Source organism: Primulina tabacum, chromosome 15 (assembly GCF_025594145.1).
Source record: "Primulina tabacum isolate GXHZ01 chromosome 15, ASM2559414v2, whole genome shotgun sequence".
Lineage (NCBI taxonomy): Eukaryota > Viridiplantae > Streptophyta > Magnoliopsida > Lamiales > Gesneriaceae > Primulina > Primulina tabacum.
The window spans coordinates 29,432,195-29,448,713 of record NC_134564.1 but is presented as its reverse complement, the minus strand read 5'-3'; the positions used below and the strand labels follow the sequence as shown (position 1 = coordinate 29,448,713).

The window sequence follows — 16,519 nt, the reverse complement described above, 5'->3', positions numbered from 1 at the left end:
AATATGACAATATATGAAACTTCCTAATGATACACAAATATTCTTTATTCTATTGCATGCCTTATATGAAATTTTTATGAGCATGAAGTCATGTTACTTATGCATATCACATGTGAATAATGTCTGTTGTACATGTGTATCTGAGATATGTTACGCTCAGACATGTTTGGAGTAGCTTAAGGTGCGTAATATTCAAGTTCCCCTTCTTCCCAGTTTATATTAAAGGCTTACTTCAAGTCCAAATCTAATGAATCTGCTTAGGAATTAGCATATGTTTCTGTGTTGCTTGAAAAGCACGGGTTCAAGTTTTGAATGAGCATGGGAAGTGCTTAAAGTTCCTAGAGAACAAAATGTCGTGGTTTTTTCCGTCTTAATTGTAATCATGTATTATTTTTTTCATGCAATCTATAAACATTATCTTGCTTGGTTTCCTTCAAGAGTATTTTGATTTTGAACTTAAATTTTAAGCCAATTTTTGCTGTTATTTGTTTTATATCATAAATTTTGAATGCAGGGGTTGGCTTAGAGAAAATAAAAAGGTTCTCCTGGAGAATTTGAAGGAGTAAACATTAATATTTATTTTTAGAATGTTTTGGCCCAAGGTATACTTGGAGAGCAACACACTGTTTCTCACTTCAATACAATATGTTGTTTCACAATCTGTACTAAGATTGGTTTGATGATATTTTGTATTAAATAAAAAGAGAAAATTTTTTAATTCGAGAAAAAAAATATTTTTAGTTTTTAACAAAACATAATGAAAATTTCTATTAAATAAAAAGAGAAAATTTTGTAATTCGAGATATATGATATCAAATTTAGTTACTCTAAATCTTTAAAATTTAATGTATATGTATGTGTGTGTGTGTGTGTGTGTGTGAGAGATAATTTGTATTAAATAAAAATATAAAATTTTGTAATTCGAGATAAATAGTATTTTTGATTTATCAAAAATACTATTTGATATCAAAATAAAAAAATTTGCCCAGCTCCAATTATTTTATCAAAATTACTATTTGATATCAAAATAAAAAAATTTGACCAGCTCCAATTATAATGATATTTTAAATAAGAATTAAAGGTTCTGAAAAACATAAACTTATTTTGACATGATTATAACAATTTGATAAGCAATTTTAAATAAAATTATATTATGTTTATTAATCGAGTTTCAATTTCGGTAGAACTCTAGATGAGAAGGATTCTTTTTAACACGAGATAATAACTCTAGATCGGAAAGATTTTTTAAACACAAGATAAGAAGAATTCTAATAAGGCTCTAATATTATATTAATAATTATATATGTAGTGTAATTCTTTCAATCGAGCAAAAAAAGTATTTTTGGTTTATAAAAAAATTATACGAGATGATAATCTGTAATAAATAAAAAGATAAAATTTTGTAATTCGATATAAATAGTATTTTTGATTTATCAAAAAACATAATATGATATCAAATTTAGTTATTCTAATATTATATATATTAGTTGAAATTATACGAGATGATAATCTGTAATAAATACGAGATGTTGAAATTAAAAAAGAGATTAGCAAAATTGATTTGATTTTTCTTAGATTTGATACGCCATAGCTATAATACATCTACTTAAAACTTAATAAATGAACGACTGATTGAAGTAGGATCATTACATAGGTAATTTGTATAATAATAAAATTTCACACGCTCCAATTATAATTATATTTTAAAATAAGCATTACAGGTTATGAAACACATATACTTATTTTAACATGATTATAATAATTTATTAAGTAATTTTAAATAAAATTATATTATCTTTTTTAATTGAGTTATTATTTCGGTAAAACTCTAAATAAGAAGGATTCTTTTTAACACAAGATAAGAAGAACTCTAGATAAGAAGGATTTGTTTAACACAAGATAAGAAGGATTCTATTAAGACTCTATTATTATATTAATAATTATATATATAGTGTAATACTTTCAAATGTATTCGACAAAAATACACATGAATTTTCGCTACAAGTTTGCATAAACGCGTTTCGAAATTCGGAGAAGGCTGGGGATTTGGAGGTAGGCTGGATATTCATTCAAAGTTGAAACTCCTTAAATCAAAATTTGACAGGTAGTCTTTAATCTTCGTGCGTTCTATTAAACGTATTTGTGTTGAATAGAGTCATGAATTGAATGAAAAACTTGGTGAAATCAAAGCATCAACTTTTTTAACCCAAGGTTCCATTGCTTTTAAATAATTGTATTTATTTCATTTTCCAAACATTTTGAATTAAGAACCCGTTCGATTTGTGTACCATGCCAAAATATTATATTTCAATCACAATGTGGTAGACAAATATCTATCAACTTCTATTATTTTCAATATACTTATTATTTATTTAAATTATTACTGTTGTTTAATATATTTCTTTCTCAACATTTTTTGTGTCATTGCCAATTACAGAGTACAAAATCGTATACCTCAAATGGACACCTTGCACATATGTCCTATCATCTCGTTGCAACCGAGTCAAAATAATGCTTCCATAAAAGTTAAAGTAGTACGACAGGGAAACCAAATACCCGCCAAATCGAATTCGAAGCCTATTAGAAAACTGATCTTTGTGGACGAAGAGGTAATTTCTTCCCTATTCATGTATATTTTAAATTGTTGTTAAAATAATAAAAAAACATTTTCCGTTTTCATTGATGGGAACAAAAATACATGGAATAATGTTCTCGAACACAATAGATTTTTTTCAAGATCGATTGAAGATAAACAAAACTTACATCATCTTCGATCCGATTATTCAAGAAGTCAACAATAACTATGCGAATGTCAACAAACGGATAGAACTGATTTCCAAACAAAGACGAAAATTGACGAACTACAAACTCAATTCACTTATTCCAATGTGACTTATGGATTTACAATGTTCAATGATGCGACAAGAGAATCACATACTAATGACGATATAGGTATCGGTTTATGCGAACAATAAAAACTTTCTAGATTTATGTAATGAAATTATCAAATGCTGTAAAAATTTTGCAGATATAATTGGTGTCCTGAAGGAAGTTCGACAGCTTAATAAATTTCACAAAAAAGATATGAACATCATCGGATATAGAAGAGAGATAGTACTTATAAATCATTTGTGAGTATTTATTTTATCTATATGTCTTTATTAAAAAAAATGCAAACTAATATTTTTCAAAGCATTATTTTAGTATTAAAATTTTACGACATATGATTTAATACATATAGTTTTAATGATTTCAACTATTTGTTCATCTTCTTAAAGGCTAGATACTATAACAATTACTTTATGGGATGATCTTGCTATTAACGAAGGACCATTTTTACATGAGATAGATATGGATAAACCGGTTATAGCTTTCTGTAACTTGAAAAGACATATCTTTGAAGGTAAATTTTTTTAAATTTCATAATACATATTTCCAATAATTATTCATTAGCATTAGTGACCACTTCTCCTTATGACTGCTGATAATAGGAAAGTTTCAACTCAAATCAACAACAACAACAACAATGTTCACAAATCCATCTTGCATAGAAAAAGAAACATTAAATATATGGTATGATTATTTTCGATTGTTTTTAACAAAACTATAATATTGATATTTATTCTTTTCACTATTCAAGTTTGTAAATATCTTTATGTTAATCATTCTACTACAGACTAGGTAACAACTTCAAAGATAGAAGTCTAGATGAATTATGCATGACACATCGAATTAAAGATGCTGAAGAAATTACTTTGAGGCAAATTCTCAATCAGATTAATATTCTGCCAAAGGTTACGTATCATTTATTATTCGATTTATTTTTATTACTTCACGATTTTTTTCTAATGTTTACTCAATGGAGAACTTATTTTATAAATGATATTTATAAAACATGAGATAGGGAATCACAATTTGATATTTAATTTGACTTCATGTATCTCACTTATTAACAAATACAGAACAGATTCTATTGCTTCAAGGCATACATACATGAGATAGAAAATAAGGCGAATCCATGGTACGAAGCATGTAGTAATTGCTCAAAATCAGTCAACAAAACAATGAAAACCCGAAGCTGTAATAACTGCATAGACTTCAATATCAATATTGTGTCAAGGTAAAATTACATTTAAATATTATATCTATAAGTTTACATGAGTTGATAATAATGCCTTACATTAAATTGTTATTATAGATATAGAATAACGATGAGCGTAAATGATGGCACTGACACTGCAAGGGTTACATTGTTCGGAAATATCGCAAATGTTTTTATTGGCTGCAGCGTTGAAGATTATATCGATTCCATTACTAAGGTATACAAATAATGATTTTTTTTACAAACAATATATATATTTACCAATTACTAATAAAATATTCTTTATCTATAGGATGACAACACTTCAATATACTACAAGCATTTAGAGACACCAAATAGAGAAGAATATACATTTCTTCTCAAAATGGACAAGTCGGTTGAAATAAAAGACGGAACATTAGCATTTGTAATTGAAGGCATTCAAAATCCAAGCACAAATTTCAACAACAACAACGATGCAAGCAAAAAGATATCAGTAGATTTCGAACAAGAAGAAATTATAAAGAAAAGAGGATGTCCAACAAATATCATTAACGATATTGGCAAACAAATAATAGAAGACGACGACATTACAAGGATGGAGATTAAGGATGATGAAATTATTGCTTCTCTCGCAAGGAAAGATTTTCATCATAAAAAAATTCAAAAAAAGAGAGGTCGTCCAAGAAAAGAATCATCAAAGAATAAAGATATGGAAATGCATATAATTGATGGCGAAAATCTCACAAGAATTCTTATTGAAGATGATGATCATCTTGCTTCTTTCAAGAAGAAGAAAATACGAATGACAAAGGAAAATATCGTGAATGAGAGAAAAGTCAACATTATAAAATAAGATAAGATTGACACAATTATTTGATTTAAGGTTTTAAATGCATTATCTACATTATATTTTATTTTTCTTAAATTAAATAAATAGTGGTAAATTAATGTGATCAACACTATGGATTATATTTTTCCTTTATCTCATATTTATTTTAATAATTTTGTTATGACATCAATTCTATGTTATATTTTTAAGATTGATTACTAATATATTTTGCAACAATTATAAATTCATTTACCTTTTAAATACACAACAATTTTTGAACAAATAACATTTTCACTTTTGAAATATGTTGTATAAATTATATTACATTATTTTTTACTGTCTGACCAAATAAAATAGATGAAAATCATTAATTAGTTTCAAACTACTAATCTCTTCTTAACTCATTTATTTATCAACATGTCGCAACAATAGAGGCGTGTTCTCACGTGCATCGCACGTGTCTTTTCCTAGTAAAATAAAGTATTTAAATACATAGTTTATATAAAATAGAAAACAGATAAAAAAATTAATATAATCTACAATAAAAATCACTCAACACAATAAAAATGGAATTGAATTGCCATTGTGGTTTGAACTGTTACATGGTTTCTAGAGTAAAAAAAATTACAAAAATAAAATATCTATTGAACACAGTTATTAGATCAATCAAGTTTAACGAGAAAAAAGTAATATTTTTCGCTCAAATTAACATATATTACACAAAATAATTTTGAAATAAAAAATAATACATTTCAATCAAATCAGAATATATTACAAAATATTTATTCATAATATAAATAACAAAAAATGACATCTTTTGCAGTGAAAAATACTATCATTGACATAAAATTATATTTTTCATATATTAGGTAAGATCAAAAATTCGTCTCACAAATTTGAATAATGAGACATAATCTCACATGATTTTTAGATGAGTAAATTAGTGATTTATTATTTACATATTTAATAAATACCTCATGAAATATTACATAGATATAAATATAATTATAAAATAAATAAATAAACAATGCGGTTGATGTTTTTTTAAAAATTAACACTTCACCATATAATGTGAACTGCAGTGAAGTTTATCATTTATTTAAAATAAATTACAAAAATTGGGTGGTGATTCGATTTGGATGGGTTTTAAAAATGGGTTAATATTTTTTTGCCCAGTAATTTTTTTTATTTTTGACTTTTTATGTTTTTGGTCTTGGTCGATTATCTTTTCATATTTCGCTATTTTGATCTATTTTCTCCATAGTGATTAATTTTCGTCGGAAAAAATGACATCCAAAAAAGAAATGTATATGAAATAAAAAAAGAAATCCTTAATTTTTTTAGTCATATCAACGTCAACCACCGTTTAGTTAGCTTTTTCTGATGAAAATTGATAATACAAGGAGAAAATCAATCAAAACAGTCAAATAGCGAATATATAATTTAAAAAATATATATTTGGATTTTAAAAAATATATGCTTTTAAATGTAATTAATTTTATGACTGGGCTTTTTTTCTTTTAAATGATCACCATATTAAATAAAAACAATAAATATCAAAAGAAATACATCACAACATGAAACCAAAGAAACCCAATCAAAATATACAAACCCTATGTAAAAACATAAATGAGAAAGCAACTAAATTCATCTCAAAACATGAACCAAGATCCACTTCAAGTTGCCCCAGTGCCCTTCATTTGTTACTGCATAAGATCCATCTCTTCAAGACTCTCCCTAGTGAAGAATGGAAGTTGCGGCAGACCCGGGATTTGCATCGGCAACACCCCAGACATCATATACGGTGATGGAGCCGCCTGGGGCGCGTAAAATCGTGGCAAAGACCGTGGGCTGTGACCTATCATAGGATTCATCGCTGTCGGCTCGTAGAAGACCTGATGCTTAAACGAAATATTCCCACTAGTCGATGCACTCCCGAACCGCACAAAATGATCATTATCACTCAACATGTGCATCATCATTGAATTATGGTTCACAGAATGCAATTCTTGATGAAGATCCAAATCAGGGCAATGCATAGGTTTCATTGAGGAGATTGCTGGCTGGTTTATGACTTCAAATTCGATATTCCCTCTTTGGACAATCCCTGGGTTGTATAAACTTTGGCTTTGGGATGGATTCAATCCCCCAAAATCAGTCAAATTCACATCCAAAAGCTCTTTACTTCTCTTCAAATGAACTGTTGGCCTGATGTGCTCATATTTAGCCCTCAAATTTGCAGCAAAATCTCTCAACTGCGCTTCTGTCAAACAGTTCAAGAAATCCATCCAAGTGGGAAACCTTGCTTCCATGTTCTTTTTACGAAGCTTCGAAAGCTCGTCCTCGATCTTTTTCTTCCTGTCATGGAAGAAATCAGACAAGCCAAAAGACTTGTTCCCTGAATCCTTGTTCTTGGCTTTGTAAATGTTGATTATGCGTCGCATTTCATCGATGTTTTCAGGCCAGAACTCAGGGTCAGTGGAACCACCCTTCTCCTGTTTCGGACCGTAGATTATTATGCATGCTTCAACAGCACAAAGTGTGGTGAATTCTCCAATTTTTCTCATCAATCCCTCTTTTCTTTTCTTGAAAGTTATGTTTCTTGATTTTTCTTTTCTTATTAGTTCCATGTTCAATTTTGCTCTCCCCATGTCTGCATTCACAAATATTAAAAACCACACTGTATATCAGTTGTGGGGCGAAATAATAGCATCTCCAGTTTAAGAAAACAAAGATACATATTATGAACATCATATCATAAATTTTAAAAATAACAAAAAATACCATTAATATAATTATTTCAAAAAATTCATCTTTAAATTTCTTAATCTCAACATAATATATAAAAAAAATTCGGAAAAGTTACTTTTAGACAAAAAAGAATGTACCTAAAACAAAAAAAAAAAAACTTATTCAACAATTATGTTAATTAATAACAAAAAAATCCAGATTTAAAGTTCTTAAATTAATTTTACACAAATTATTTTACGAACCAAAAAATATATGTTCACAGACAGACAGAAAAACTCATTCATATGCACACAACATTTGAAAAGGATTACTACTAAGATAAATTACGATTGATTTTTTAGCATGTGTAGTATATAGACACAGACACTAATGTTCTGCGTTCATAGGAAAAATTATATGTTATTAATCCATGCATTAAAAAAAGTAGTGAAATGGATGGAGAGAACATGAGAAAGTACCTGCGTGCAGAAGTTAATGGTTTCTTTCTTTTGAGAGAATTTGGGGTTAATGAATTCAAAACTATTGCATTAGTTTTTTATTTACATTTTTTTGAAGGTTTATTATTACATATATACATATAATATATGGTAAGAAGAAGAGTTAAATATGATTAATCAATAATGTCAACGGAAAGATTTACTTCTTTGAACTGATTTCCATATCATTTTTAGTTATTTACGGCATAATTAATGTATTTAAGTATGTTAATAGAATATTTTACAGTATATCCTCTATCATTCTTCCATTTTTTGAGGGAAAGAATTATCCATATGTTGTGCTTAATTACATCTCCGAATTTACATGTTGATTCTCATATATATTTATTTTTTTAAAAGCAAAAACTTGTTTGAGACTGTCTCACGGGTCGTATTTTGTGAGACGAGTCTCTTATTTGAGTCATCCATGAAAAAATATTAATTTTTATGCTAAGAGTATTACTTTTTATTGTAAATATCGGTAGGGTTGACTCGTTTCACAAAAAAGATTCGTGAGATCGTCTCACAAGAGACCTATTCAAAAAAAGTAAGTCTTATATGAGAAGCTTTCACGGATTTATATATGAGTTGACCTGTTATATATTTATAAATAAAAGTAATACTTTTGATATAAAAAAATAATATTTTTTTCATGAATCTTGTATGGTTGAATATATGTATCACAAAATTGATTCATAAGACAGTAAGTAGTTTTTGTGTTTAAAAAATAGAGTAGGTCTATTGTGAGACGGTATCACGAATCTTTATCTGTAAAACGGGTCAACTATACCGATATTCACAATAAAAAGTAATACTTTTAGCATAAAAAGTAATATTTTTTCATGGATGACCCAAATAAGATATTCGTATCACAAAATACGACTCATGAGACAGTCTCACACAAGTTTTTGACTAAAAAATGTGAAGGTGGAAAGTCAAATTTTAAAAAGATCACTAAATTAATATTTTATGAAAGATTACCATCGCGATTATGGCATGATTTATCATATTTAGATACCGTGTTGAAATTAATGTGATACATGAAGTTAATTATGTGTCGGTTTTCATTTATTTTTAAAATTACGTTTCAAAAACTTGTTGGCCATTGGCCGAGTTCCCACCAAAGAACTCGCTATTGGTATATAAAATGAATTGATTGTGGTAATAAAAAAAAATGATTGGATTGTGTAGTTTTTAATCATCGTTAATTTTGACTCTCAAAAGGTTTTTTACAACCGGAAATATACTGTGTAACCAATGAAGGACAGACCAGAACATAATTTATATTTTTAGACTAAACATATATTAGCAATGAAGAACTTGGATCAAATTTGACTGTCAAGTTTTACGACAATATGGTGAAAGAGGATTTTGTGATCAAAATTTCAGAGCTAGAAAAACAGAAAAGTAACACTATTTATATAGCAAGATTACTTGAATCTTACAATTTGACTGTCAAGTTTTACGACATAATATGGTGAAAGAGGATTTTGTGATCAAAATTTCAGAGCTAGAAAAACAGAAAAGTAACACTATTTATATAGCAAGATTACTTGAATCTTACAATTTGACTGTCAAGTTTTACGACATAATATGGTGAAAGAGGATTTTGTGATCAAAATTTCAGAGCTAGAAAAACAGAAAAGTAACACTATTTATATAGCAAGATTACTTGAATCTTACAATTGTTTAGCTCTTCAAACACTTGAACTCAAAGCCTATGTTCCAGCAATTGATGGGAAAAATCAATCAGATCCACCAATGAGAGAGACATTGTTGTATACCTGTAGAAGCCTGCAAGGATTCTATTCCATAAATTTTGAAATAGCGGAATGAAAGGAAGTTCTCCTCCGGGGACGGCCAACCAACGAATGAGGGCCGTTCCAAAAAGACTCAGAATTTTCTGCAAACAACGTTCCACATAACTGTAAAAGCATTGGATTCTCGAGATAACGAAGATTCTCCAACATTTTAGCTCTTTGTTTCTTATCTAGAAAATCCTGTAGGTAGTCAAGGAATAAGAACCATGTCAATAACTTTAATGGAAAAGAATGCCAGCAACTAGTTTTCGATATTGATATAGTTAACTACCTTCGGCTTCTGTTGATCAAGTGCGGCATTTCCATCCTCGTCGTGCACACTCATTTCTTTCTTAGTTTCACTTGATATGCTGCCGCCTGAGGCTAAATGTGGTGTATGACATTGTCTACTATTTTCATCTCCTGATCTATGACCCAAATCTTCGGAACCCTCCCCTTTTCCTGTAATTGTAACATCATTCTCCTTTGCCTGGCTATACAAATTTATGATATGTCCCAACTTCATATCTTGTCCTTTCCTTTCTGCGTCTGAGTGGTTCTCTATATTTGACGAGGCATACATGCCAAAGGGACTCTGTTCACAGAAAGCCCCCTTGAGAAACTTGAAAATAATTCTATCAGAAACGGAAAAGGAAAAGACACACACACACATTCTCTCGTGCTCTCCTCATTCTCATTCTCAACATGCAAACTTCTTGATGAAACATAATACAGCGTTTGAAACTCTCTCCAGCTCTTCAATTTCAAATGAAACAAACATTTTAATGGAACATATACCACCGACTCTTAAAAAGCAGACCACAGCCTCACCTGCATACAAAAAGCACAAATTAAAGCTCAAAATGACAATTTTCCGGCCTTCATCTCCCAAAGAAAACCAATACTCAAAATTCCTTACCAGCATCTGAAAGAAACAGAATATATACCAAAAACATGGAAAAACCTTTATCATTCGAAACAATTTTTTATCTAAAATTTCAACCCTCGAGTTCCATTCTTCAATCTTTTACATCCCAAAATATAATGCCTTTTTAACAGTCAGTCATCGGTTTTTGCTTCTTTATCATGCACACATGCTGTTTTGTGTCCATGCAAGTGTATTCACAAGTCATGAAAAGAAAAATATCTTAACAAAAAGTATGGATTGATGCTATAGTTAATTGAGATTAGGTAGCCAAAAATCCCAAGCCACAGAACTCATGTCGCTCAATCTTTAGGGTAAAATGCATCCCTTAAGTTAGGACATAATTACAGAAACTATCATTCTCTGTTCGAAAATTACAAAATCCACATCAAAGTTTTCTTGTTGTCCAATGCTTTCTCATTTATTGATGGTGTCGTTAAGAAAAGGCGGTGGCATCATCATGGATAGTCTCTGTAATTATGTTAAACCTCATGATGTCTGAATTTACCTAATCTTTAAGGATTATTATCAATTTTAAGTTTGTTATCTGATAAAGCAACAAATATAGCCAAAGTGAACAGAGAATTACCTCAGGCTTCATGTCTTCACCCACAGAGTCATCACTGTCGTCAGTTCCACCCATCATTCGAACAATCTCCTCTCTCTCTTGCCTGCGTCGCATCATTACACATATAGCGCATTGGCAGCCTTCCTTATGCTTCTTAAGTCTGCAGAACAGAAGATACATATATCGCAGAATGGGTCAAGAAGTTCAAGATCCTGATGTTATTTTCCTGGTAACTGCATGTAAATAGTTTGTACTGAAAGGATATCAAATTTTTTTTCAAAAAAATAAAGCATCTCTCGATAAAAATAGAACCAAGTTATGCTACAAGAAAATTGGTTCCACGAGAGATTGGCCTAGGTAATACCACCATGATGCAATAAATTCAGAAGTAACTTTCTTTATTCGTCAGAAAGCAACCGAGTGTATAGAAAAGGAAATAAAATAAAAAAACAAGAAAGGAAAGCATTTTAGAAATATCAAAACAAGGTCCACAAAAATAATTCACCTTCCAATAAAAATTATCGATTGATACAGCACATCAATGTTCTATCATTTCAACCTTAAATTTTCCTAGACAATCCAAGGCCAAAAATATCTTACAACGCATATTAGAACTGCGTCAAAGGTTAGGAACTGAGGATAATAGATGAGGAAAAGAAAATCTGCTATTCTGAAATGACTCGAACTTTGAGTGCATCTTAATTTCAAGCAAAACAAATCTCAAACTTCATACCAATTTGAATTTAATAGATGTAATGAGATCAAATATGAGTGAAGGTATATAATTAACGGTGTTTGCTGCAAAGCATATTTGTATCATACATTTCCTTCATTTTTCATTTATCACCAAATAAAGGAAAATGTTCTACTAAGAGTTTTCTTCTCACAGAACCAAAATCTATGAGAGCTAAGTCAGCTACAAAATTCCGATTAAAAAGATTTATTAAAGTTAATCTTTCAGAGGGAAATGTAAGAATTTGCACTCCTTTGGGCCTATGTGCTACTTTCCGATTTTCTCTATTTTATTAAATGATATCTTGTTTATAATGAAGAAAATCAATATGAGATACAGTACTAATAAAATCAAATGTAGAACAAATGATGCATGGTAAACAGCAGAATCATACCCATGAAACTTTTTACCCGAAAGGCTGAAAGCACCACTTTCCATTGGTGTATTTCCTTGACTTGAAAGAGTAGTTTCTGTAACTGGTGTGCTATCAACACCTGATGAATAAGAAAAACCTGATAGCTAACAACTTGCTAACTCCAGTAAACAGAACTGAGTGAATTGTTGCAAAAAACTTACTGAAGAAACAAGAAACAAGTATCTGACAAATTTAAAAGGAAATCACATGACTACAGCACAGGAATGACAATGGACAAGTCCTAGTACTCCAGATATTTTCACAACGGGCAAGACAAGATTAAAGCTACTAATCTCAGTTCACCGACCAAAAACTAAAGCAACAATCAGATCACTTGAAGAAAGTGATTTAAATTTGGAAAATTGTGAAAAACAACGTTGATTATGGATCATTGAAATTTTTTCAGGATTTGATCATGAAAAATTGTTAAAACTGTTTGGATGGGTTGAAAATCATGGATTTGGCAAGGAAAAGTTTATACAAAAAATTAAAGAAATGAGAATAAAATGTGCACATAAAATTCAAGATAAACAGATTTGACACATCTGTAAGGAAAAGTAGAGATGATTTCAGAAATATAATCCAGAAACTGAGTAGGCTGTAATTTCCAGTTGGACTATTTTCAATTTTCACCATTTTGTTCTCTCAATTCACATATAGACGGGCACATAAGCTATAAGTAATTTAACCTGAATTAGAATCTTTTTATGGAAATTACCTTATAGACAGCTAAATGCACATTCTCTCCCTCTTTCTAGTAAGAAAAAAGAATGTAGTATTTCCAACTAACAGCGAAAAAAATATACGAGGAAATCAAATCACTCGAATCTGAAGCACAGAAATTAAAATAATAAAAAAAAACCAAAAAAACAAAAACAATACCATTAGTTTCCTGAGGCTGATCATCATTGAATAAACCAACAGTGATCCAATACTTTGCGAAGTTTTTCCTCACCCGCTTCATGAGTTCAACAATATAATCGCCTTTATTATTATACTTGTAGCAGTTATCCCATATGTACTGTACATCCCTGAAAACATCCTCTGAATTCTTGTATTTAACACCTTTTTCAAGGTTACTACATATCGTACCAAAATCCATAGGTGTATCAATAACATCGAAATAGTCCTGTTTCATTGCAGATGAAACTTATTTTAAAAAACTGACCAGTTCCTGAAACCCATTGATGTCAAGAGTTCAGCTTACCCATTCACAGAAATTTTACAATGACAAGCAGCATAAATCATCGCGATTGAAATGGAAATATCAAAACTGAAGGTAAAAGAAAAATATGGCTTCTGTCTTTCAGACTCTGATGCTGTGTTAGTTGAGCAACTTGAATTTTTATTTGTTGAGATTTATTTGAAAACAGCAAAGCAGAACTGTAACAAGTGACAAATCAAGGGCAAAAGGTATTAATATTTTCAACATCCCACAAATTAAAGAAATCCAACAATTAAAACCTCACCCCCTCCTCCTTCACTCCCATTTTCCCCCTTCACAATATATTTCCTAAACAAAAATTTAAGAACCATAAAAAAAGGTATAGGAAGCTTCGGTCATTTTGCATCAAGAAAAATGCAACAAACAAATCATGCTTACTGGTATTCCAAGAGCAACAGGATTAACTGGAACATTGAAGGGTTCGGCTGCATCCATTTTCATGACCTTTCTTATTACCTGTGAGAAGAACAAGTGTTGAGGTGCCACAGGAAATAAAGGAACATTTATTGTATCTTCGCATAGAAAATCATAATTAAACTTCGAGTAAAAGCAGTATTACTTCCAAGGCAGCTTTCAGCTCTTGCTCATTGTTTTTTGAATCCTGATGGAGTAATTCCACATCCTTCTTTTCCGTCCTATCTCCCTTGACAATTTCAGTATTGCTACACGGGCTCATACTTGAACAGGCAAATCCCTTCGACGATTTAATCTTTATACCCATAGACTTTTTAGATATATTTCCAGATTTGCCTTCCTTAGCCTCAGACAAAGAGTTTGAACTGTCTTCCATTCTGTCATTGGGAACTAGCTGCTTTTCAGAACCAAATTGTTGGCTACTCTTTTCAGTGTCGCTAAGTGTAGGAGCATCTGAGGAAGTATGATGAGATTCTAAATTTTTTGAAGTTTTGATCTTCACTTTTACCCGTGTATAAACAGCTTTCACAGATGTATTATTAACTGATTGTCCTACAGAATGAGCATTAGAAAGTACTTCTGCTTGACCACCTTCTGGTGGAGATGGTTTCGTCTCAGCATCCGTCCCAGAGTCAACCACATTGTCAGAATCATCCAAAGGAGAGTTGTCTTCTGTATTCAAACTGGCAACATTAGAAACTACATCATTTGCGGCATTTGCGCTTAACTTTGGTTTTTTAGCTTTTCCTTTCTTACTTCCACGCCTCCGCTTCATTTAGTCTTATTAACGCTGGTCTTTCAGAAGTCGAGATCCTCAATGGTTACCCAAGAACAAATTAGTAGAACAGTAAAATCAACTAGCTCCAGGACCAGGTCAATATTTCAACCTACAAATCATCATAGTACGGTTCTTCATTGTGAAAAATACAGAGCATTAGCATATTTCTACACAACTCGTTAAATCCACCACGATAGTAATATGCAATAATTAGTCAGAAGGCATTACAGGTATTACATCCTTACTTTTGGAGATTGCAATTTACAATCGAATACCAAAACGTTTCTTTTCATAGTCAGATATAACTGACCCCGAAGAAGGTCCATGGAACTCATAACAAAATCATTAACTTGACATCAAAATGGCTACAGAGCTGAATCTTTCTTATCTCTACAATTTATGCAACTTCAAATGATAAAAAAATTTTCTTCCATATTATTCACAGCTCAAATTAAAGCTGAAATATGTGCATAAACTAAAATCATTGAATGACTCTTTAACACGGGCTTTTTATTTTCACTAGCATAGGAAATTAACAAAGATAAATAAACCTCCCGATTGTTAATCTTTATCTACTTCACAGGAGCTATTTGTTCCCGAATGAGTAAAATTCAAGTCAACGTCGATTCATAAGACGTTAAGCCCTATAATTTACTCATCCACATACAATCATCAGAACATCTCCAACAATTCAAAATTTATGCTCCAAACAACAATGCAACCCAACAGTAAAGCAAACATGGACAAAAGTTCCAATTTTACAACCCCGAAGATCCCAGAAAACCATGCGAACAAACCCTAAAACCCAAAAATCAGAAGCCCCTGAAATTCCTGCCATAATTACAACAAAATCCAAATTTGAAGCAAGAAAATACACAAAAGGCAAAGAAAAAATTCCAAAGAAGAAGAAAATTAAGATAGCCGAAGGCAACTCATACAAAAAATTACGTAAAAAAAATAAATTTGAACAGAACGCCTCAAGAGAGATGATATTGGCAGAGGAGTGAGATGTACGTAGGTGTATGGATTACCTGTTTCAAATATTTATACGTTGTCGTTAGCGTCTCCGAATGCAAAATCAAAATCTGAATCAATTTTTAATATTTTCGTTTGCCCATTAAACCGAAGCGTTTCGGTTCTTATATCCTTTCCCCTGCTTTCCGAACCTTCTGTTGAACCCACTATTTTTGCTATTTCCACTCCATTAAAAGATGAATGGACTAGACCAAGCCACGGTTCGGGACAACCGGACCCGGCCAATTGTCAATGGGTCGATAAACCGAGTCATTGGCTTTGACTCAGAACTGTGATCGTATCCGACCTGGTTACGATTTTAGGGTTAAAAACTCATAGGCCCGTCTGATCGATGGTTAAAAACATGTAGGCTTGTCAACAGGTCGACGGGTCGATTAATTATAATATTTTTTTAAAAATGTATGGCCACAGTCAACCGATCATGTGGACGTTGGAAATCAACGGTCAAGATCAAGTGGTCGTTGATCGACCCGATAGATTTGAACTG

General features: G+C 30.9%; 2 protein-coding genes across 4 annotated transcripts; both read right to left on the bottom strand.

Moving 5' to 3' along the window:
* Window positions 1–6,583: 6,583 nt before the first annotated feature.
* On the bottom strand, window positions 6,584–7,549 carry LOC142528060 (uncharacterized). Its single transcript, XM_075633109.1, has one exon. It carries the CDS (start codon window positions 7,541–7,543, stop codon window positions 6,617–6,619), a length of 927 nt encoding a protein of 308 aa, XP_075489224.1. The 5' UTR covers window positions 7,544–7,549; the 3' UTR covers window positions 6,584–6,616.
* Window positions 7,550–9,770: 2,221 nt separating this feature from the next.
* Window positions 9,771–16,179, bottom strand: LOC142526624 (uncharacterized). Of its 3 annotated transcripts, XM_075631133.1 has the most exons (8): window positions 16,029–16,179; window positions 14,365–15,106; window positions 14,184–14,261; window positions 13,463–13,709; window positions 12,560–12,659; window positions 11,454–11,592; window positions 10,232–10,552; window positions 9,771–10,140 (listed from the first exon to the last, which is right to left on the bottom strand). In XM_075631133.1, exons 2-8 carry the CDS (start codon window positions 14,992–14,994, stop codon window positions 9,946–9,948), a joined length of 1,710 nt encoding a protein of 569 aa, XP_075487248.1. In that variant the 5' UTR covers window positions 14,995–15,106; window positions 16,029–16,179; the 3' UTR covers window positions 9,771–9,945. The 3 variants fall into 3 exon arrangements, with proteins under 3 accessions (XP_075487248.1, XP_075487247.1, XP_075487249.1); XM_075631132.1 differs by lacking the exon at window positions 16,029–16,179 and having other exon boundaries at window positions 14,365–16,005; XM_075631134.1 differs by lacking the exon at window positions 16,029–16,179 and having other exon boundaries at window positions 10,232–10,534; window positions 14,365–16,005.
* Between the last annotated feature and the right edge of the window lie 340 nt (window positions 16,180–16,519).